This window comes from Sorex fumeus, unplaced genomic scaffold (genome assembly GCF_029834395.1).
Source record: "Sorex fumeus unplaced genomic scaffold, SorFum_2.1 ptg000033l, whole genome shotgun sequence".
Classification (NCBI taxonomy): domain Eukaryota; kingdom Metazoa; phylum Chordata; class Mammalia; order Eulipotyphla; family Soricidae; genus Sorex; species Sorex fumeus.
The window spans coordinates 8,018,882-8,040,678 of NW_026606090.1; the positions used below are offsets into that span (position 1 = coordinate 8,018,882).

The following is a 21,797-nucleotide window of genomic DNA, read 5'->3' on the forward strand; positions in this document are numbered from 1 at the left end:
CAAAGGTTTCCAAATCATTGACGTGTGTGTCTCATGAGCCATGCAATGAAAATTTCCTGGCTGCTTTGAGATCATTCTGGTCCCCGGTATGAAGATATCTCATGGAGATGCTTTCGTGACATTCTCCCTTTCATGCAGTAGGGAGACAGGGCTGTATTTGGCCATGCTTTGGGGGCAGCTAAATGTCCTGGGTACACAGTGAATGTGAGCAAGGTTATGGTGAGTGACGGTGCAACCAGGAGGCATGGAAGAGTCTGGACCCCCTAATGCAATGGCTACCTGGAGGAAAGTCTATTCGTAAATTAAAGGTAAAGGCCCTCCCGTTGTTCATCGATTTGCTCGACCGGGCCCAGTAACGTCTCCATTGGAGACTTTGTTGTTACTGTGTCTGGCATATCGAATACGTCACGGGGAGCTTGCCAGGCTCTGCCGTGTGGGCGAGATACTCTCGGTAGCTTGCCGGGCTCTCTGAGAGGGGAGGAGGAATCAAACTCGGGTCGGCCATGTTGGCTGCGTGCAAGGCAAACGCCCTACTGCTGTGCTATCGCTCCAGCCCTTTTGGCTAAGATCAAGTTGCTATCGCTTCTCGGCCTTTTGGCTAAGATCAAGTGTAGTATTCGTAAATTACTACTCAAAAATTACAAATCAATTAACCAGACAAAACAGTGTTGGTAGACAACCTTGATGACAAATGAAAGACTTTTTAGCAGTATTTTCAACATCAGTGTGACTTTTAAGATGTAAACACATTATCCTATGACCATCAGCAGAAACTTTGCAAGGGAAGGTTAAAGTTATTCCTCTAGCAGCTTTTTTGCCCCATCCTTCCTGCCGTCTTTCAATTCTGTGGTAGTCTACACACTGGGAATGGCCACTCACAATATCTTTGTCAACACTCAGGTTCTGTTTCATTGTGTCACAAGGGCTGGTGCTTGGCACCATCAACAAACACCAATAAGTTTTCCAGGTCTGTTTCAGAAGGTGAGTCTATGGAAAGTCTCTAAGTTCCAAAAACAGTAGTTAGTCTTGATAGGGACCTACCTGTGTCTCAGACAGACACTGATTCAAAAAAATATAGACTCAGAGAACTGTTCAGGGCCTAAGACAAGTTTGGATGCTCTAGGCAGGATACTGTTCTCACTTGCTCATTAAAACAGGAGTGAGTCTTGAGCACTACTGGGTGTTGCCTGAACACCTAAAACCTCTTTAAAAAAATTTATCAGGAAAATTAGATAATTATAATATCCAGCTTTAAATTAATTTATATCACTATAGTTATTCAATTCCCATTTCTTTCTTCCAAAGGACTGCAATCTCCTGGGTTCATCTCTATATCTGAACTCACTTCAGAAACTGGAAGGCTAATGGATACAGACTAAAATAAGACCCTTTTTCTTTTCCAACACAAGAGAGAAGAGAAGAAAAATGAGTGCAATCTAAATGCACCTCTGCCAACTAGTGAGCACAGTGACTGGGAAGCGTAATCATCTCGATTGAGCTAGATGAGACTTTAAAGATCACTGAAGTAAATGAATCGTTTCATAAACTCTTAAATAATCTCCTCGATCCTCCAGAAAAGGCGTGTGTGAAGGCAGCCCCAGTGAACAGAGGAAAGCAGCTTAGCTGCAAGTTTCCTTCCCCTGCAGAGGACCTCTTAGTAGCCTCAGTTCTTCACATTCAGTGCCATTTTCTCACAGGAGAGCCAAGCGTCCTGAGATTACACCCACAGGCTTGCGTCTTGTGCCAAACAGCTGGGTCTGGGTGTTTCCTATTGGGTACAAAGCCCCTTAGATGGTTCCATAATGTCTGAAGTCCAAGAACTGACACCCACTCCTTGATCCCTTGAGGTTGCCTGCCCCCGAATTATCGCCTCCTGTGATGCCATGTTTCGCCCCCACAGCCAGCCTTTGATTTTTGTCCCTCCAAACCCACACTGGTGCCCCATATTTTGTAGGTCACCCCCTGAACAAAAGCTCCTCCTTTCCCAAGTGACCTCTCTACTCCAGGAAATAGTTGTTTCCAGGGAACCAGCTCTACTTTCCCCTTTTCTGGTTGGCTGGCTTTAGAATGGGGCATGATTTCATTACACATTCTGGCTGCATTTGAAGTAGGAGTCATAAAAGAGTTGGAAGTTTGTGATCTGATCCCGGAAGAACTTAGGACACATCTTGCTTGTACCCCACTGTACAGATGAAGAGTTGGCAAATGCTGAAGTTTCCCTAAGTGTCAACTCTGGTCTCTCTTGTTCCAGTGTCTCTGAGGCAGCTACCATTACTGCCACCCACTCTCTATGAAATGATTCACTGTGGGTTTCAAAGTCCTGGTTTGACCAGTCTACCAAAGATCTAATAGAAAAATAAAGAAAGTATATAATGGGTGCCTTCCCGGGAAATGATTCAAATTGGTATCTGAAATGCAAACCAAAGATGACTGCCGGACTTCCTCTGGACACTTCTAGCCTCAAAATCTGCCTTAACAACTTGGAGAAAACTTCAAGAACCACCAAAGGAATATCCTCCCTTTATTTTTTTTTCTGTCAGGTAAGAGCTGACATACCAGACCTCTTAAATAAAACTTGCATATAACAATAAAATTTGGAGGAGGAACATCAAGTCAGATTTGATTAGGCCTACTTTTGTGTATATTATTTTTGAGAGCATCTATCACCCCAGATAATCTGCTAGCTTCCTGGATGAAAGCATTAGGCCTGGGAGATAGGGTCAGAGTAAAAATATTCATATTAAATGAGAACAACTTGAACATTCCATTGAATATTGCAATCATTTCTCTTTTTGTTTTGTTTTTCCCTGTGCCAGAGAAATTAACCCAAGCTCCCACATGTACAAGATAAACACTCTATCACTGAGCTAAATCTGTACCCCCTCCCCCAATTATTTCTAAAAAAGAAAGGATGCAAGGACACAATTGAAAACGCTGTGGAATCATGCAACAGAAACCAAACACTGACAAGGTCTTAGAGCCTCATCATTTTATAGGTGAGATAACTAAAACTGGTCCGCTGGTTAGCCAAGCCCACAGTTAACAAGTACAACTGAAATCTGGTCTGGATTTGCTGTTTGGGAGTAGCTGACACTTTTTTGCGAATATCACGTATTAGTGAACAGATTTCTGGCATGCTGCCAGCTCTTTATAAACTGAGATCCCACTTCTACCCCCAACTGTGCAGAACGTCTTAAAAGGGCTGGAAGCTACATTTGGTTTCAAATGTTAAAGGACTATTTGATCTCTATATTAATAATGAAACTGAGACACCTTCTTAAAGTTCATGTTTGTGGTATTCATAGAATTAAATTTTCAACCTGCTTAAAAATTCAACCTGCAGATTAGCCAGCTTTCCTGATTTAAAAAAAAAAAACAGCAACATTTGGAAAAGTCATCATAACCCCAAAATACAAATACATCAAGGAAGGTCAATGCCAGTTTTGATCTTAATTCTTATGGACCTTTCTAAAATGTATTAAAACAGGTAATTACAGTTCTTTAAGCAGTGTGCGTGTGTGTGTGTGTGTGTGTGTGTTAAGGCATCTACATATAAGGCACACATATGGAGGAAATGCAAACAAATATGTCATTACACTATTACTCCTAACCCAAGAAAGATGAGATTTATATAATTAATTGCGTCCCTTATATTTTTCTTCCTCACATCTACACAGTGTTCTACTGAGTTGCTTCCCAGGCTATAAACACATTGAATACATAATAAAGAACATCTCTAGAAAAAGGTTAAGATGTATTACAATGAAACTCTAATTAGAAAAAAATACGTTTTTGTTCTGCAAGTTGCTAAAGGAATGAGAGAAAATTGAAGCAGTAATTCACCTTCACCTGCTAACACATACACATGCATGCACGCACACACGCACGCATGCACACACACACACATACACATGCACACACACATACATTCACACACACTTGAAAACAACCTAATCCAGAATTCCGTATGATCCAGTGAAGAATTCCTGGCAGTCTCAGTGTGCCGGGAAGAGAGAAAACAGTTTGTGCCAAAAAAGTGAAAACAACAAAGAAACAGCCAAGTTAGCCCTACTGAAAAGAATGTCTGAAGGTAAGTCATCTGTAAATTGCTCATTCCTTATTATTCACCTACATTTATCCCACTTTCTATCATTTTGAAAGAACAATGAAAACCTACCAAAGTCAGGCCACAACAAACAAAAGAAAGGAGTTGTTGACTTGTGTTAGGCTTTTCAATAGAGCTGACATCTCCAAAGATTTGAGGTCTCCAAGGCTACTTAAATTACCAATTAAATCCCTAGGATATTTACTTGAGTTTATTCAAAACAGAATAATCTGCTAGAGACAAAACTTTCTTTTCCAGACCGAGTGACTTTCCTTCTAAAACAATGCTTAGAGAAATCCTCCACCCCTTCTGAGCTTAGTTCTGTAAAATATAGAAAACTAGACCCTCGCTGGTCCTGAAGATGACTCTCTGAGTGCAGGGTTAAACTGTGGGTTATAAAGTCTTCCAACGACTCTTAAATTCTTGTTTCCTGCTCTCCATCCTCAGAATTAATTGGTTATTATAAAGACCAATTAGTCACATTGAGCTTTCAGGGGTTGCCAAGGTGCCTCCTATCTACACATGGAAAATTTTTCTCAATGGCAATTTAAAGTCATACCAATGATTAGAAGTAGATTCATGAGCATTCTGAATTCAGAGATGGCACAAAATAGGTGTTGGTAAGAGAAAAGAAGTATGTCTTCCGGTGCTTTCCAAATCTGGTTGGAGATCTCCAAGGGAACTTTAAATACATATAATTTATGATTTTCTTTCCTGCCCAGTCTCCCCCGGGATTCTTAGTTATTATGAATGGGATAGATTCAGATGACTCTCATGAGATTTTCCACAACATACAGGCAATAATCACAGGTCATCTTTGGAGCCAAAGGGTCATACTCAAATAACTGATAATTCCACGAACAATTTATGTAGCTCTCCAAAATCTGGGAAGTACTTTTTAGTACTATTCCTTATTTTAATATAAAAAGTCCTTGTTATTAAAGGGAAAAAGAACACATTCCTGGTGAAAAAAAAGAAATCCTTTGAAGAAACACCATTGAAAAAGGATGACATGATAAAAAATATATATAAAGGCAAAAAGACAGTATGGTGTGAGCAGAAGTCCGAATTTTCTTGTATTTTTACTAATTCCTATGATCCTTCGATACTTTCAGTATTATACATGTTGTCCAAATGTGCTGTATCAGCATTTTTAACTTATAATAAAGGTAACTGATGCACTCACTGTGATTTGGAAAGATTAAGACATTCATAACAACTCAGATTAATGTCACCAAAAATGGGGGGTAAATTATTCTGATTTGTGTTTAAAGATTTTATATTCAAAAAATTAATTGATTCATAGTAGTTGGTGTGTGTGTGTGTGTGTGTGTGTGCTCTTTGCCACTTTGCTCACATAGGCAAAGTATGTGCTCTACCACTAAAACATGTCCTATCGTACTTTTTTTAAATTAAGATTTTTCTTGTCTTTGAGCAATCTTCTTAAAGTCTCCTCTTGAGCTGTATAATTAGGACTATTTTTGTCACAAGCTCACAAATTTGATAGCTGTTAACCCTAAGGTTGTAGTTAGTCACCCACTCAATAGTTCAAAGAAGTTCTTTATAATTAAACACTAATAAAAACTCAGATTTTCGGTACCAGTGGAGTGCCATGAATAGTGCAAGTCACTTATAGACAGTAATTACCTTGGCCAAGAAATAGAGGGCTTAGGATGGAATTAGGAAAATGAGGAAGGAGGAAATTTAAAGATGAAATTGGGTTACAAAAAAAAATGATGCTTGTGGTAGGCACTGAGTACAAATAGATATGCCTGAGCATATGTACTTAAGACTCCAAGGAGAAATAAAAGCAGGAAAAAGGTTTAAATGTTCACTTATTAGTGCTGGAGTGATAGTACAGGAGGTAGGGCATTTGTCTTGCACGTGATCAACCCAAGTTCGATTCCCAGCATCCCATATGGTCTCCCAAGCACTGCCAGGAGTAATTCCTGAGTGCAGAGCCAGGAGTAACCCTGTGCATTGCTGGATGTGACCCAAAAAGCAAAAAAAAAAAAAAGTTCACTTATTAGCAGGCATTGGAATATACATAAAGCTGCTGTCCAGAAAAACCATAGTACAGCACCTCTGAGTCGGGTGCTGTAACTGCTGATATGTTGATGGAGGAAGTGTAAGAAAGTTACTGGCAGACAACTGCAGGGAGGGCCCAAACATGGCACTGGCATAAAAGGGCCCAGAAAAAGTTACTGGAATTTTCCACGTTTGAACAGTTCCAGAATGCAACACATTATACAGGACCACACTATTCTGCAGTGATTTGTATTTTTAATCACATTATATTTGGTCGGGTGCCCAGAAATGGTTGTGTACATAGCTCTTGGCTGAGTAGGGCTGCCCTGAGTTGGGTTTCCCCTTGGAATGAGGCTGCAGGGTGTCTCGGCAGAAAATTCAAGAGCAGGGAGAATGCCTGGCCCATCCCCACTTCTGACACAGTGGGGAATGCCCGCACACCCTGGAGGGAGCACAAGCAGCTCTCATTTCTTTGACACTTTTTGCAACCTGCTCCCGACTCCCCAGTTTGGTTTGGTTTGGTTTGGTGTGGTTTGGTTTGATTTGGTTTGGTCTGGGGGCCATACCTGGCAGTGCTCAGAGCTTAGTACTAGCTCTGTGCTCAGGGATCAAGGGACTATATGGGGTGCAAGACATTGAACCCAGGTTGGCCATGTGCAAGGCAAGTGCCCTACACACTGTATTATCTCTCTAGCCCCAACAACCCATTCTTAAAATAACTCAAAAGTTACAGAACAAAGTCCTTCCTGCACTTTCCAATAAGACGCTATTCCATTTATCTAAAAAACTAGACCAACACAGCAATTTTCAAAAACTATTCGTCTCAGCGGGTAAGGCAGTTGCCTTTCACACAGCAGTACTGGGCTGGATCCCTGGCACCCCATATGGCCCCCCAAGTCCACCAGAAGTGATCCTGAGTACAGAGCCAGATGTAACTCCTGAGCACCACCAGGTGCAGTCCCCCAAACAAAACAAAATTCTTTCATCTCTCTATGTCCAGTTACAACTGGGACCATTAATGGGTGCAAATATACTCCCTAGGTACTCTCACTGATACCAAGCAGACAAGGAGAATTTTAATAAAGGGAGCACCCCCAAAGGTAGTCCCAGAAACAATATGTCTTGTTCCCTCCAAGTTAAAAATTATACACATAGAAAGCAAAAGCAAAAACTGAATTCTGATTCCACTGATGAGAATCCTGCTTCATGCAAGTCAGTGAAACGTATTTGGGAGAGAGTTTGCGTTTATTCTCTACTTAATCCCATGCAAAAATTCCTTTTGTGTGCCAATTTACTCAATGTAAATAAGCAAATACATTTTAAAGTCCTGATACAATTATAATAAAGATCTATCGTAGTTTATAATTGACAGCAATTGCTGTGTTTCAGGGGGACATCTGGTTTCTAATAGTTGATTTCCTAAGAAATCTCATGAAATACTCCAGTGCAATGACAATAAAATTAAAACCTTAAATTTACATGGTTTCCTCTAAAACACAATGTTTAACTTATCTTCATGGTAGTTAAGCTCTTTCTATTAAGGAAAGATATTTTGGAGGTGAGGAATACACTTTAGGAATGATTAACTAAGCCTCCACATTCAATGCAGGTATTAAAGAAATCATATAATCTCCTTATCCCAATTAATTTGGAAGCCTGGGTTCAAACCCCAACTCTGTCATTTATTATGTTTACTGAATTGAACGACTTCTCTCATACTGAGTCTGTCTTCTTAATTGAGAGATAATTTTACAAAATGTGAAATTTAAATGATACAATATGTGCAAACTGCTAGCAATGGGTCCTTTATAAACATTCATTAGAATGCTCTGGGTATAAGTTTATTTTTCAAAATGTTCCCAGCACAGTGGTAGGGCATTTGCCTTGTGTGCAGCCAGCCCGGCTGTGCCAGGTTCGATTCCTCTACCCCTCTCAGAGAGCCTGGCAAGCTACTGAGAGTATCTCGCCCGCAGGGCAAAGCCTGGCAAGCTACCCGTGACATATTCAATATGCCAAACACAGTAACAAAAAGTCTCAGGATGGAGACGTTACTGGGCCTGCTCGAGCAAATCGATGAACAACGGGAGGACAGTGCTACAGTGCTACTGTTCCCAGGATAGCACTGTAGCATTATCCTCCGATTGTTCATCAATTTGCTCAAGCAGGCACCAGTATCCTGGGAACTGTAGCACTGTAGCACTGTCCTCCCGTTGTTCATCGATTTTCTCGAGCGGGCCCAGTAACGTCTCCATCCTGAGACTTTTTGTTACTGTGTTTGGCATATCAAATACTCCACGGGGAGCTTGCCAGGCTCTGTTGTGTGGGCTGGATACTCTCAGTAGTTTGCCAGGCTCTCCAAGAGGGATGGAGGAATCGAACCCGGGTCAGCTGTGTGCAAGTCAAATGCCCTACCCGCTTCTTAAGCATTGTGATGCTAAAAATTAGTCATAAAAATCACCCTATATTATCTAATTCCAGTGAACAGAAATTGTCATGAATTGAAGGATGGTTTGTCTCAGAAACAGAAAGCATGCTCACTTATTTGAAACAACTGTAATTTAAATGAGGAAGATCATTTAAGTATTTGCTTTACTTTCAAGAACAGAGTTGTTCTTGATTTTTTATTAACTTTCTGAAAATTGCTTGTAATTCCCAACTTTAAAAAGTACAGTTGAGAAATAATATGTAGCCATTTTAAAAAAAATACATTACTCCTGAAAACCACTTTCTGGATTAGTCTTATATGTTTGCAAGAAATTCCATATGGGGGCTGGAGAGATACTACAGCAGGTAGGCTCTTGCCTTGCATGCAGTCAACCCAGGTTCAATCCCCACATCCAACAGGGTGCCCCACCAGGAGAGATCCCTGGGTGCAGAGTCAGGAATAAGCCCTGAGCACTGCCAGTAAAACAACAACCAATAAAAGAAAAAAAACATAAGAGAAATCCAGTATGATATTTAATAATTCCTTTACCCTCCTTCTCAAGTTTTACATCCTATTATAAAGCCAGATACGAGGATATATAAAGATAGACATTTTTAATGAAATCTGATAATTAGTTTTGTTTGGTCTCATTTGGGGGACCACACCCTAGAGTGCCAGGCTTTTGCCTTGCATGCAGTTAGACTCTGATAGATCATGAGCATCACATACAGTGCCCCCACCCTCCCCAAGCACTACAGGGGTCACCCCTGTACACTGAGCAAATACTCCCTGAACACCACTGGGTATGACCCTCAAATCCCCCCCCCACTAAAAAAAACAGAAGCTCAATGTCTTCATTTCATCAACTAAATGCCAGATCCATTTGTTTCAACTTAAGGCCACCCCTGGCTGGTACTATAACTTACTCCTTCCTCTCTGCTCCAGGATAACTCCCGGCAATATTGGGAGGACCACATGCAGTGTCAGGGAACACGTGTGGGAAAGCCATGTGAAAAGCGAGCACCTTAGCCCCTTCCTAGCTCTTGGGACTATGTTGGTCTGTTTACAGCTTAGTTTTCTTCCACCTCTAACACAAGCACAATATATAATCGACACATACTATATCCAAGTATTACCTATTCAGTCAATAGCCCAAAGAATATAATTACTTTCAGGGCAGGAGAAACAGTTCAAAGAGCTTTACACGTGATTTATACACAGAAGACCCAGGCTCTATTGCCACCACCTCAGGGTTCCCCAAGCACTGCCAGGAGGAACCTCTGAACCTTGGGGAGTATTCCTAAGCACTGTGGGGGTGTGGCCCCCAAACAACACCCATAGCACCACTGACATTTGAACCGGAAGGACTAGAGACAAATATGCAACATGTTTCAGCTTTACAAACCATTATAATTTACCTAAAATCTTTTCGCAGAGTACAAAGTAATAGCCAAAAGTTTCTATTATTACAAAAGAATATTAACATGAAGTTCTCTATGTGGCCACTTAATTGATTCATTTTAGGGCTTAATAATTTTCACTTCAGATCTTTTCAAAATCAGTTTGTTTGTCCGGGCTGGAGTGATAGCACAGCGGTTAGGGCATTTGCCTTGCACACAGCCAACCGGGTTCGATTCCCAGCATCCCATATGATCCCCCAGCACCGCCAGGAGTAATTCCTGAGTGCATGAGCCAGGAGTAACCCCTGTGCATTGCCAGGTGTGACCCAAAAAAAAAAATCAGTTTGTTTGTTTTTCTTGTTTTCTGTGCCACTTGTGATACCAATGGAGTGCTCAGGGGTCACTCTTGGGGTGATGGTGACCATGGGGTACCAACCAGAGCCCATGTTTGCAAAGCACACACTCCAGTCTACCGAGCTAGGTAGATTCCTCCAAGCTGCATCGCTGCCTCTTCCCTGTACTTAAGCAGGTCTCATCTGAGTTTTGGGAAAATGAAGGTTCGTTTGCAACTGTATATAAGGGCATATAACTGTATATCCCTTATAATTGTATATCTGATTATTTGGATATATTTATTATGTATGGATATATTTGGACTTTTAAATATCCTTTGGGCTGGAGCGATAGCACAGCGGTAGGGAGTTTGCCTTGCACGCAGCCAACATGGCCGACCCGAGTTCGATTCCTCCGCCCCTCTCGGAGAGCCCGGCAAGCTACCGAGAGTATCTCGCCTGCACGGCAGAGCCTGGCAAGCTCCCCGTGACGTATTCGATATGCCAAACACAGTAACAACAAAATCTCCAATGGAGACGTTACTGGGCCCGCTCGAGCAAATCGATGATCAACGGGAGGGCCTTTACTTTACTTTACTTTAATATCCTTTATAATTGTATAGAAAATGAGAGCATTGTGAGCAGGGCTGTTTTGTTGCAGTGATAGTTTGTTTTTCCTGCTAACTATATGTTTTTTGTTAGTTACTGAGGGGGCCACACCCATGATGCTGGGGGGGGGGGGCGGAGTAGGGTTGCAGGGTGGCCCCAAGGCTTCTTCTAGCAGTGAAAGGAACTGAACCCAGAGCCACACACATCCAACCGAGGCGTTTCATCATTTGAGCACATCCCTCCACTCAGCACATAGTTCTTTATGTTATAAAGTGACATCTCCAAGTAAATCACACACACACACACATTTCTAGATTTAGTTTCTGGAGAAGGTAATTCAGAGAGCTAATAGGCAACTACTTTTTCCTCATTTTTTCTTCAACCTCTAAAAATGATTATATACCTGTACAAATAATCGCAAAGTAAAATTGTCTTCCATAAACCAAATATTAGATCTGGGTAAAGGGATTTTGAGGCTATGGCGGGGGGGGGGGGGTGGCGCGTAGGGTGGAAGGGGAGGGATGAGGGCTGGGAAGGCATCTCTAGAAAACAGATCTCATTAGCTCAAAACAAACCAATAGAACAAGGCGATCTTTCAGCGAGGCTTAGCTGAGCCACGATATCTAGAGTGGGCAAAAGCAGCCATAAGAGATCAGAGTGAAGGACCAACAGACATGTATGGTGGGGGAGAAGAAGGGAAGGAGAAGGAAGAGAAAAGGAAGATGAGGAGGAGGAGGAGGAGAACAAGGAAGAGGAGAATGAGGATGAGGAGGTGGAGGAGGAAGGAGAGGAGGAAGAGGAGGAGGAAGAAGAGGTTGGAGAGAAGGAAGAGAAGGAAGAGGAGAAGGAAGAGGAGGAGGAGGAGGAGGAGGAGGAGGAGGAGGAAAAGGAGGAGGAGGAGGAGGAGCTGTGCATAATTCACCCAGTTTCCTCTGGCTCAATTCTAAGGACACTATCTAAATGTGAAGGCCAGAGGGCCCATGACAAGACAGGAATTCACCAAGGCTTGTGTCCATCAACCCAAGCACTGCAGCAACGCAGCCACGGAGATTCTCTGCAACTCCTGGTGCTTTTCTATTTAACCACACAGTGTTTTGTGATGATATAGAAAAGAGGGGAAAATCAATCTGGATATGGGAACAAGCCAGAGGGAGACCCGAAGGCTTCCTGGGTGTCGCTGAGGACTGGAGCTGAGTGAGGTTCCAAGACCACAACCAGGTGCTGAATAAGCACCACTGGCCTAGGAACAACAGCCTGTGATTTGGAGAAATGAAGACCCAACAGATCAACTCGCAGGGTCATGATTGGGTGTAGCAATGGCTCACGGAAAGATCGAGAACACAGAAACTGCAGTAGCTGTCAAAGATAAGGCTAACTTCCACCCAGATGGCCAGGAACACTTTGGGTTTCATGAATAAGCCTAATGCACCCTTGCACATTATTAAACTATTAAGGGGCAGATAGGAAGTACTGAAAGTTCTCCCCAGAAGGGAAAACACCGTCGGCCACTAATTTTTTTGATTAGTGTTGACTAACCACAATCATTTGGTAGAACTGGGACTGTGCGGAGTTGTAGAACCAAAATGCCGTGAACCCTCTGGAGACCAAGCTCAGCTTCAGGTGGATTCTCCAAGGTCTTTTCCATAAAGGAGGCCAAGATACCACCCCACCACATCCCACGGCCAGGGAAAAACTTCCACAGTGAAGGAAAAGAGAAAGGCCTTGAGCATACAGGGTTTGGGGCTCACGATCCCTGGCACACCCCTAAAGCCTGAGCTATGTTTAGCAGCAGCTTGTGTACAAACCACTATTTTTAACACCCTGCTCCTGTAATATGCCATTTATCATCGAAAATTATTCAGTGACCTACTTTGTTAATTAAAGGACTTACTGACACTCTCTTTCCTTCTAGAACTAGCTCACTTGGCTTCATGGATAGCCTAACTCCCTCAAGTTGTCACTGATTATTTCTATTAAAGGGGAAAACATTTTGAAAGATATGACAATTCTAGGGCTTAATGTAAAGGAAATCAACACAGTCTTCCCCCACTCGGGATAATTTTTCAAAAATTATTTAGCAACTAGAGTCAGAAAAAAAATTATGATTTTAATGCTAGCCATTAGTTTTCTATCAGGCTTGAATCCCTGTTTCAGTCCTGAAATCGGGATTCTTCATATTCTACTTCGTGAAATTACAGTTTTGTCAAATATCATGGCGGGGGGGGGAAGATGAATGCTGGCAACCAACATATCAACTGATTTTTTTTTAAGTAAATGTTTAAATGCCCAGACACTGATGATTGCACCACTATTCTCGATGCAGTTTCACACAGAACCATCTCAACCGTCAAAAAAAACCAGGGTGGGGGGGAGAAAGAGTAAGTAAAACCTGCGATTTAGATTTATTCTTAACCAGAGATCTCCACCAAATATATATATATATATATATATATATATATATATATATATATATATAGTCCAGGAGAAGGTGCAATGATGAAGAGAAGCAAGGCAGAAGGAAATACTTGAGCATTAATCAGCCCCTTCCTTCTTGTCTGACAAGTGCTCAGAGTCACTTGGAGGAGAATAAAATACCTGGGTGTGGAACTGAATCAAGATAATGGAGAAAAACAGAAGGGAGTGGCGGCTTCCCCCTACCCCCACACCCACCCCACCTTTTTCCCTTTTTTTATTCCCCCCTTCAGGCTTTAAGCAAAAGGAAATTTCCCTGCTCAGGCATCTCTCCTCCCAATGCAGCAAAATTTTCGGAGCTCGGGGCTGCACGCCGAGCCGGGAACTGGTGCAGGGGCTGCAGCGGGCGAGGGAGGGTGGGGGGGTGGGGGGACGCGCCGGGGCAGAAGCGCCTCGTACCTTTCTTTTCCGTTCCATCCTCTCCCTGGGGATTTTCCGTTGTTTTTTTCGCTCCCTCTCCAGGTTTTTCTCCTTTTCATCCAGATCGGCCTCCCGAACTTTTTTAATAGAAGCGGCTGCGTGAGCCATGGTGCCGGGCGGACGGTGGCAGCGGCGACGGGACTGGCGCGGTCAGCACCCCAGTGGCCAGCAGCGATCCAGACGCTCCCGAGCGGCGCCGGGTCCCCTCGCGCCCTCCCCCGGCACGCACGCAGCCCGGCACGGCCCGGGGAGGGGGGTGGGCGCCCCCACGGAACCCCCTGCTAGGCCCACAGCTACGTCTTCTGCAGCGCCCCGCGCCCTCCGGGCCCGGCACACCTGCGCATCCGCGCGAGCACGGACAGGTGTGCGGGGTCCCGACGCCCCGACGCCGCGACCCCCGGAGCCCTGCAGCACACGCCCAGGGGCACCGGGCGGGGGGCACCCCTGCAGACGGTCGGGGCCCGGCCGGCGGGAGGCGGCGCCGCTGCGGCTTGGGGGCGGGTGGCCGCCCGCGCCCGCAACCACACCTCGATGCGGGCGGAGAAAATGCTGCAGTCTCCGGCCGCGCCGCTGCCCTGGCTACCGACGCGCGGCTGCAGCACACGGCGCGGACTCCTGCAGCCCGGCAGGCCCCGCGCTCCTCCCGGGCTCAGGAAGGAGCCTAGGGCCGGGGATGCGGGGGAGCAGCGGGGAAGGGCGGGGAACCGTCTGGACCCCTCGCGCGCCCGTTTGCGCGCGCGCACACACACGCACACGCACACACACGGACACGCACTACCTCACACACACACACGCACACACACATGCACGCACACGCACAGCCGCGGCCGCGGAGAGGAGCTGTCCAGGAGCTGCAGCAGCGTCCTGGGTGCAGCCAGGTGATACCCCCCCCCACACACACACCCCAGAAAGAGGAAGAGCTCTAAGGCCCCAAGGGGGTGAGCTGGCATATCCGCATATCCGGAAGCCCCTCTCTCCATCTCTCTGCCGCAGATTGGAATTCCGGAGGCCCAAGGAATGTGAAGAAGTGAGGCAAGTGAGCAAGCAGGAATATTTGGTGGTGTTTCTGGGTGCTTCCCCAAAAAAGGGAGATGGGATTTAAAGTAAAAAATTCTGCTCACTACAGAGCAGGGAATTCTCTCTCCTACTTCAGCACGTTTAAGCCACATATTCAGAATTCTGCTGCAGTTTTGGCGAGAGTCACGAGGATGGCATTCATTTCCCTTTTTGTTTTTAGGCCACACCCAGCGGTGCTCAGTGCTTCTACCGCTCTGGGATCACTCCTGGCAGGCTCAGAGGTCCATATGGGGTGCTGGGGATGGAACCCAGGTCAGCGGCCACCAAGGCAAGCGTTTTAAGACCTGTGCTATCTCTCATGCTGGCCGGCTCTTTTTTTTTTTTTTAATTATACTCTGTTCTGAAGAGCAAGCGATTACTCTCTGTTCTAGATGGTGGATTATGGAAATCCCCTTCCAATGCGCGCGCGCGCACACACACGCACATTTCCCCATTTTAAAATGAAACTTGATTACTATGATAATCTCTAACATGTAAACAACACCCAGTAAAAAGTATCCTATAATAATAAGCGAAACAACATTTAAATTGATCTCATAAGAAGATGTGTTTGCAGAGGAATGCTTCTGTGGCTAACCGTTCCTGCCTTGCAAGCATGAGAGGCACAAACTCAATCAATCCCCAGCAAGGCTCCCGCATGCCAAGCACAGTCCCTACAGCTCTGCGGTCTGGAACTCACAGCCAGGGTAGGCAAGCTCCACAACTAGACCCGCCCACTTCAGGAGAACCCCACAGGGAGATGTTTGGCAGTGTGGGAAGGTCAGGAGCACGGCCTGCAGAGAGCTTTCCAGCACTATAGCTAGTCCCTGTAATCCTAGAGGACGCTCAACCCAGCACCATGCTGAAGTGTCCAGCCCCCTCCAAAATGCCATGAGACCCATCATCACAACATCAGCAAGCATGGGGATAAGGGAAGGGAGGAAATGACATCTGTTTGGGCAGCTGGGGCAATAGGACAGTTGGTAGGGCATTTGCCTTGTACGTGGCCAACCCGAGTTTGATTCCCTGCATCCCATATGGTCCCCTGAGCACCGTCCAGGAGTAATTCCTAAGAGCAGAGTGAGGAGCAACCCCTGTGCATCGCCGGGTGTGACCCAAAAAGCAAAATAAATAAATAAATAAATAAATAAACATCTGTTTGGCGCACTTTGCCTTTATGGCCAGCTTCCTTGATCAACAAAGCAAGGGAAGTCACAAGTCCTGTGCACCCTGAGGACAGACACTCTTCCCAAAGAGAAAAACCTAATTTTCTGGATGTAAGAGGTTTCTACACATCTAGCCTGAAAATACCATATCACAACTCTTCTTCTTCTTCTACCCAAACTAAGCCAAAAGTAGTTCAGATTCATAAAATCAATAAAACATTTCACCTACGAATGAGTCTGTTCCCTAGTCTTACAAAGAACCCAGCCCTGAAACTGAATTCCTTTGTGCCAGGGTCATCAGTAGGGCCGTGCCAGCCCTGAGTTAGGGTCCTGGAGGGCCAGTCCATGCCCAGCCCATCCCATTTGCTTCTCAGGCATGAAGAACCAGATCCGCTCTGGTCTGAACCACCTGGAACTCGTCTCTGGAGAAGATCCAGATGTGGGCGGGGAAGAGCACAGTGTTCAGGCACTTGCCTGGCACACGGCTGACCTGGTTTCATCTCTGGCACCATGGATGGTCCCCAGAGCCCTGCCAGGAGTCATCCCTGAGCACTGCCAGGTTTGGCTCCCAAACCAAAAAAATTAAATAATATTCTGCTCATATGGTCTCTGATCTCTGAAAACCCTGGTACTTAATTACCCAGAAGCCCACACTGACAAGGAGGCTTAACAAGGATGCTAAGAGGGTTGAACCCACCAGGTCACCACCTTCCCCTGGATGTAGGAGACTCGGTTTCCCCCCAGAGACACTTGGGATTGATCTGTGGTGATGGAGCGAGAGCCTCCCTGGCAGGAAGGGGCTCCGGGCAGCAGCGGGATAAGCACACAGGGTGTTCCTGGTACCATCTGCCAGCCTCTGTGCTTCCAAATATGCTAAAAATATGTTTACAACCAAGCAAGAGTCACTGGATTTGGGGGTGTCCTTTGTGCTCAATTCTGAGAGCCTCAGCAAAGGTAGCTAAGCTTCCTCTGGGGTTCTCTGTCCACCAGACACTGTAGTTTTCACACCAGGCAGATCGCAAGGACTAAGAGTGGACAGCTCCTCTTGTCAAAATCACCTTCGCTTCAATCCACAGACCTGCCTAGGAAATCGAGCAGGAAACTCAGACCTTGAACCCTGGTATCTTGCAAAGAGTTGTTTGGAAGATTAAGATTCTTGGTTCCCAAGATGCTCTCGTTTTGTTTTATAAGCAGAGAGAGAAAGAGAGTGAGAGTGAGAGAGAGAGAGAGTGAGAGAAGGAGGGAGAGAGAAAGAGAAAGAGAGACTTTTGTCGCTTTACCTCAGGAAGAAAAAGCACAGCATCCATTGTGAGTTTGACATCAATATTTCACGAAGCCCTGCGGCTGCTGAAACTTAAAAAAAAATCCCTGCTTGTCTTTGCTTCCATTTCTGATAAAGGGGGGCAGGGGCCCAGATAAGCCAAGTTGCCGTGCACAGCAGTGCACCAGAGGACAGCTGAGGTGTCCCACGAGGCCCCCTCCAACACAGGCACACAAACTTTCCCCATTTTAAAGGGAAACTTGTACTTCCTATCCTAATCCTGGACTTGTAAACAGAATCCTAGACTAATCAGCAAGAAAGTGAAGTAACGTGAGAAGTGGCCTGTTCTAAAGAGCTGTGTGGAGAGATGTGTCCACGGCCAACACACCTGCCTTGCACGCGTGAGAACCAGCGCTGGGCATTCAGCCTCTTGCGGAAGGGCAACACTCTGGCCCTCCAGGCCCCAAACAGGAATCCCAGGCAGCAGGGGCGAATATTTTAAATGGAAACAGACTGCCACCAGTCCGAGCTGAGCGCCTGGTTCTTCCTACGTCTCCTCCCCATGGGACTGGACAGGTCGCTCCCACAAAAGCCAGGGGGCATGGCCAGGCACTCTCTGGGCACATCAGACAGCCTGGACCTTCCTCCTTTGGGCTGACCCCATTTCTCTCCAACCAATTTTGCCCCCAGCAAGCCGAGCAGGCAAAGGGTTTTCTACAATTGTCACTTCTGCTAATCAGATGCTCCTAGGATTTCTGTTAAAACTAGGGGGTGGAGTAAGAGGGCTGGGAGTGGGAGGCAGTTAGTGACCGTTTTTGGAGGGAAGAGCGCAGCCCACACTCACCAGCTGCCCTCTGCGCAAACAGGGCACCAGTTTCCAGGAGCTCCCGGCCATCTAAGTGATGCGTGGACCACATCCGAGCAGGTACCCCATCAGAAAACCAGCACGCGCAGAACCCTGGCTCTGTCCTGCCCTCCTGCTGCCCTCCGCCGTCAATGGGAGACGCGTGTGTTGGCCTTCGGCGCAGAAAAGGCACTGCCCATCCTGGATGTCCCAACTTAACGATCAGCCCCGAGAGACTGTCCTTCACAGAGAAACGGAGAGAGAAATGGCCACCAGCTGTCCTCGGGGTCCAGCAGCCCATTGATCAGAATCCAGAGAAAATTCTCTGCAGACAGCAGGCATCAGTGGCTCGGGGCATCGCTCGATAACAACTGAGCTGGCCACATGCAACCCAATGCCTCCTCTGCCCTGGCCGCGCCCAGGAGATGCAGCAATACGGTCACTTGGCCTCTATTGGCGCTCCACCACAAACGGGGTGTGGGGTAATGGGAAAGTGGCAGATGGACCACACGCACCATCCAAGCATCACTGAGCCCGGGAAAAAATAAAGGACTAGGGGTCGTGCTCACTTGAGCGAGGAGCCAAGAGTTCAGTTTCTCCCCAAGCTTGATGGCATTGAGCCACACTCAAGACTGCCCGTCTGTTCTGAGACCGTCAGCAGGCATGGAAATTCAGCACTGACTTCACTGTCCACCCCCTGTTTGTTTTACCTGAAAGTGAAGCCCAAAAGTCTGTGCAACCAGGAGAATTACTCCATAACTTAGAGGCCAGCCAGGTATTCTAGGGGAAAGGACAATTCAGATAGAAAGGGCAACACCAAGTGGAGGGTGTTTGGAGGATCCTCCCAGGAGGGGAGATGCAGGTTGAAAGTAGACTGGACTGAACATGTTTACCACTCAATGCCTCTTTTGCTGATCACAACACCCAAAAGGAGAGAGAGAACACAGGGGATTGCCCTGCCACAGTGGCAGGGGGGATGGGGGGATGGGGGGGAGGGATCTTATCCTGGTGGTGGAAAATGGGCACTGGTGGAGGGATGGGTATTTGATTGTGGTATGACCGAGATCCAAGCACAAAAAATTGTAAATCTACAACTGTACCTCATGGTGTTTCACTAATAAAAAAAATAAATAAAATAAAAATAAATTAAAAAAATAAAAAGTCTGTGCAAAAGGCATAAAATGACTGAAGCGGAGTTTGCCACTAATGGGAGATCCCCGACTTTGTGTGGCTAAGAGTTATCTGGAAGAAGTTTTGGTTAGTCTAAAAAGTCCAAGGGTTGGAGAGAGAGAGAACATGGAGAGAAGGAAATCAACCCCACTTTGCTCCCTGACCCCTGACAGGATCCCAACTCCCCAACACCCTCAGTGTCACTCCCTTCCAAGGATGGAGAAGCGGAGGGAGGTCACTACCTGCCTCTAACGTAGATAGTCACCTTTCTGAAGGTGTAAACTCAGGATTACTACAGCTTCCAGATGTCACCACATTTCATTGTCTTTCTCCTCTCATTGGTATAGAAAGAGCTACCACAACTTGATATTAATTTTTTTCAACAACAGACATAAGTTTTGTTTTTGTTTTTGTTTTTTGCAACCCTCCTTTAATTGGTCTGCCAATATTTTCTGTAACTGGGCATTCGCTGTTTCTTGCCTTAAGTGCAACCCGCACTTAATTCCCACCCCTTCAAAGTCAGAACCCATAAATATGGAAACCAAAGTACAATAGTAAATCAAAGCTTATTCAGAAACCACCTTTACAGTGGTGAGGCTTAAGTCCAGCCTATTTGTGACCAGGTACTCCTTTTACTTGTAAATCAAACCCATCCCCCAAGACCAAGTACCTACAAGGACAAAGTTCCCAGGAAATAGGATTCCTAATCATTCAGCCCCCACGGAAGCCAACCAGAATGCTGGATAAAATCAAATAAAAATAACTGCTTAAAAGCAGCAAAGAGCTGACAGAGTAAGGTGGTGGTTCTAGGCAGAAGAAAAAGGGGGAAAAGACAAAAAGGGGCAGAGAAACTGTTGTTGTTTCCTGCATGCATCTCCCTGAACCTTCATTTTGCAAGCTTTCTGAGCAAGAGGGCAAAAGTCAGAAGTCACTGTCTTACAAGGGAGTGTGTAGGTGGTGGGGACCCCGAAAACCAAGACCTCAAAAGGAAAAACAGCTGTAGTACTAGGCTAAGGGTAAAAATAAAAACAAATTTAAAGCAGTGCTCCCACAGATCGAAAGCCATGATTTATTGTCAGAAGGTTCAAGAAGATCTAAGCCTCAAACTTGCTTGAAATGGTCCCCAATTTCCTTGGGATCACCAAGTCCCTAGGAAGAAATGTGTCTCTCCCGGAAGGAGTTCTCCGCATCCCTGACCTCGAGTTAGCTGCATCAATAATTATCCAAATCTAGTGGCTCTCCTGTACACAATGTCAAGGGGCAAGCTGCCACAACAGAACAGAGAACAAACCCAAAGGCCAGAGCAATGATAAGGCACAGTGGACACCAAAGGAATGAGGAAGTGAAAAGTCACCCCCGCTCCACAAAGTTCTACCACTCAACTGAGAAGTGAAGCCGGAAGATTTCAGTACATTGTTCCTTGCCCCCTTCCACCAAGCTATACCACTATGCAGAATAGCAGATAATGCTTCTGGGGTAACCTGGAGGCCCCCACCCCTCAAGATCCACACCACATTCAACTATCCATCCAGCCTGCCTGGCGCCCAGAATCTCCAGGAATGGCCCCCTGAGAAATGAGGAAAAGTCTCCCGCCTCCTTACATTTAAAACATTTTTTGATTTAATTAAAGAACTTTGTAAATAATTACAACGTTATTTATAGTTGAGTTTTAGGCATATAATACTTCAACACCAATCCCAACACCAGGATTGGGCAACTTCCCTCCACCAGGATTCCCATATTCCCTTCCACCCACAACCCCGCCATGCCCCTGCCCCTTCTGCCCTGCCCTCACCTGTCACCTTGACGGACACATTAAACTGTCTCTAACAAATGGTCCTGGGAAAACTGGATAACTATGCATAAAAAATTAAAGCTGGATCCAAACCTTACACCTTACATAAGAGTCAATTCAAAGTGGATCAAAGACCTTGAGATCTGACCAGAAACTCTCAAGTACATTTGATATAGGCAGGATAAGGGTAGGCCCCCTCCCAAGGCAATGGCAAAAGCCAATCTTGCAGAAAACAGGAAAAAACAGGAATGAAGGTCTGATAGGACCCTCACCTATCTACAGCAACAGACAGCAACAGACACAGAGAAACTCCCCCAGAAACAAAAGGTCAGGAAAGGAATTTCAAAGAAGACCATCACCACTCCCAACATCCCTGGTAACCTCCTTAGCAACTTCTACTTTTACCTCTGCAGAATTCCCATGTTGGGGCAGGTTGGAGAAACCCTACAATAGCCACCTTGAACAAAGGAAGGGCGTGCATATGCTGCCTGAGCCCATGTACCGCTTGTGTCCCCATGGCTGAGCACATGTGGCGCCCCAATCTCCCCTCTTGAGATGTGGACTTTTATATTTTCCTGTCTAATGCTGGGATTTGTGTAGGGGCTCTCTCCACCCATGGAGAAGCCCGCATTCTCTCTTGAGCACATTACTCTCCCACTCTCTCCCACTTTCTCGCCTTCCCTTCAAAACTGCCAAATAAAAACTGGGTAATTT

At 45.6% G+C, this 21,797-nt stretch overlaps 1 protein-coding gene and 1 pseudogene across 21 annotated transcripts in view; one reads left to right on the top strand and one right to left on the bottom strand.

Annotated features, from left to right (window-relative positions):
- Positions 1-21,797, bottom strand: part of ANK2 (ankyrin 2) — a 494,244-nt gene that overhangs the window by 245,924 nt on the left and 226,523 nt on the right. For 2 of the 21 annotated variants that reach the window (XM_056116845.1, XM_056116848.1), the window contains exon 1: positions 13,771-14,037. The exons of 17 other annotated variants lie outside the window; for them this stretch is intronic. In XM_056116845.1, coding sequence (XP_055972820.1) covers positions 13,771-13,899 — 129 coding nt within the window. In that variant the 5' untranslated portion in view covers positions 13,900-14,037. Of the gene's footprint in view, positions 1-13,770; positions 14,039-21,797 lie in introns of those variants that run through there. 2 more of the 21 variants (XM_056116831.1, XM_056116836.1) reach the window with 2 other exon arrangements.
- On the top strand, positions 579-650 carry LOC130026226 (uncharacterized; annotated as a pseudogene).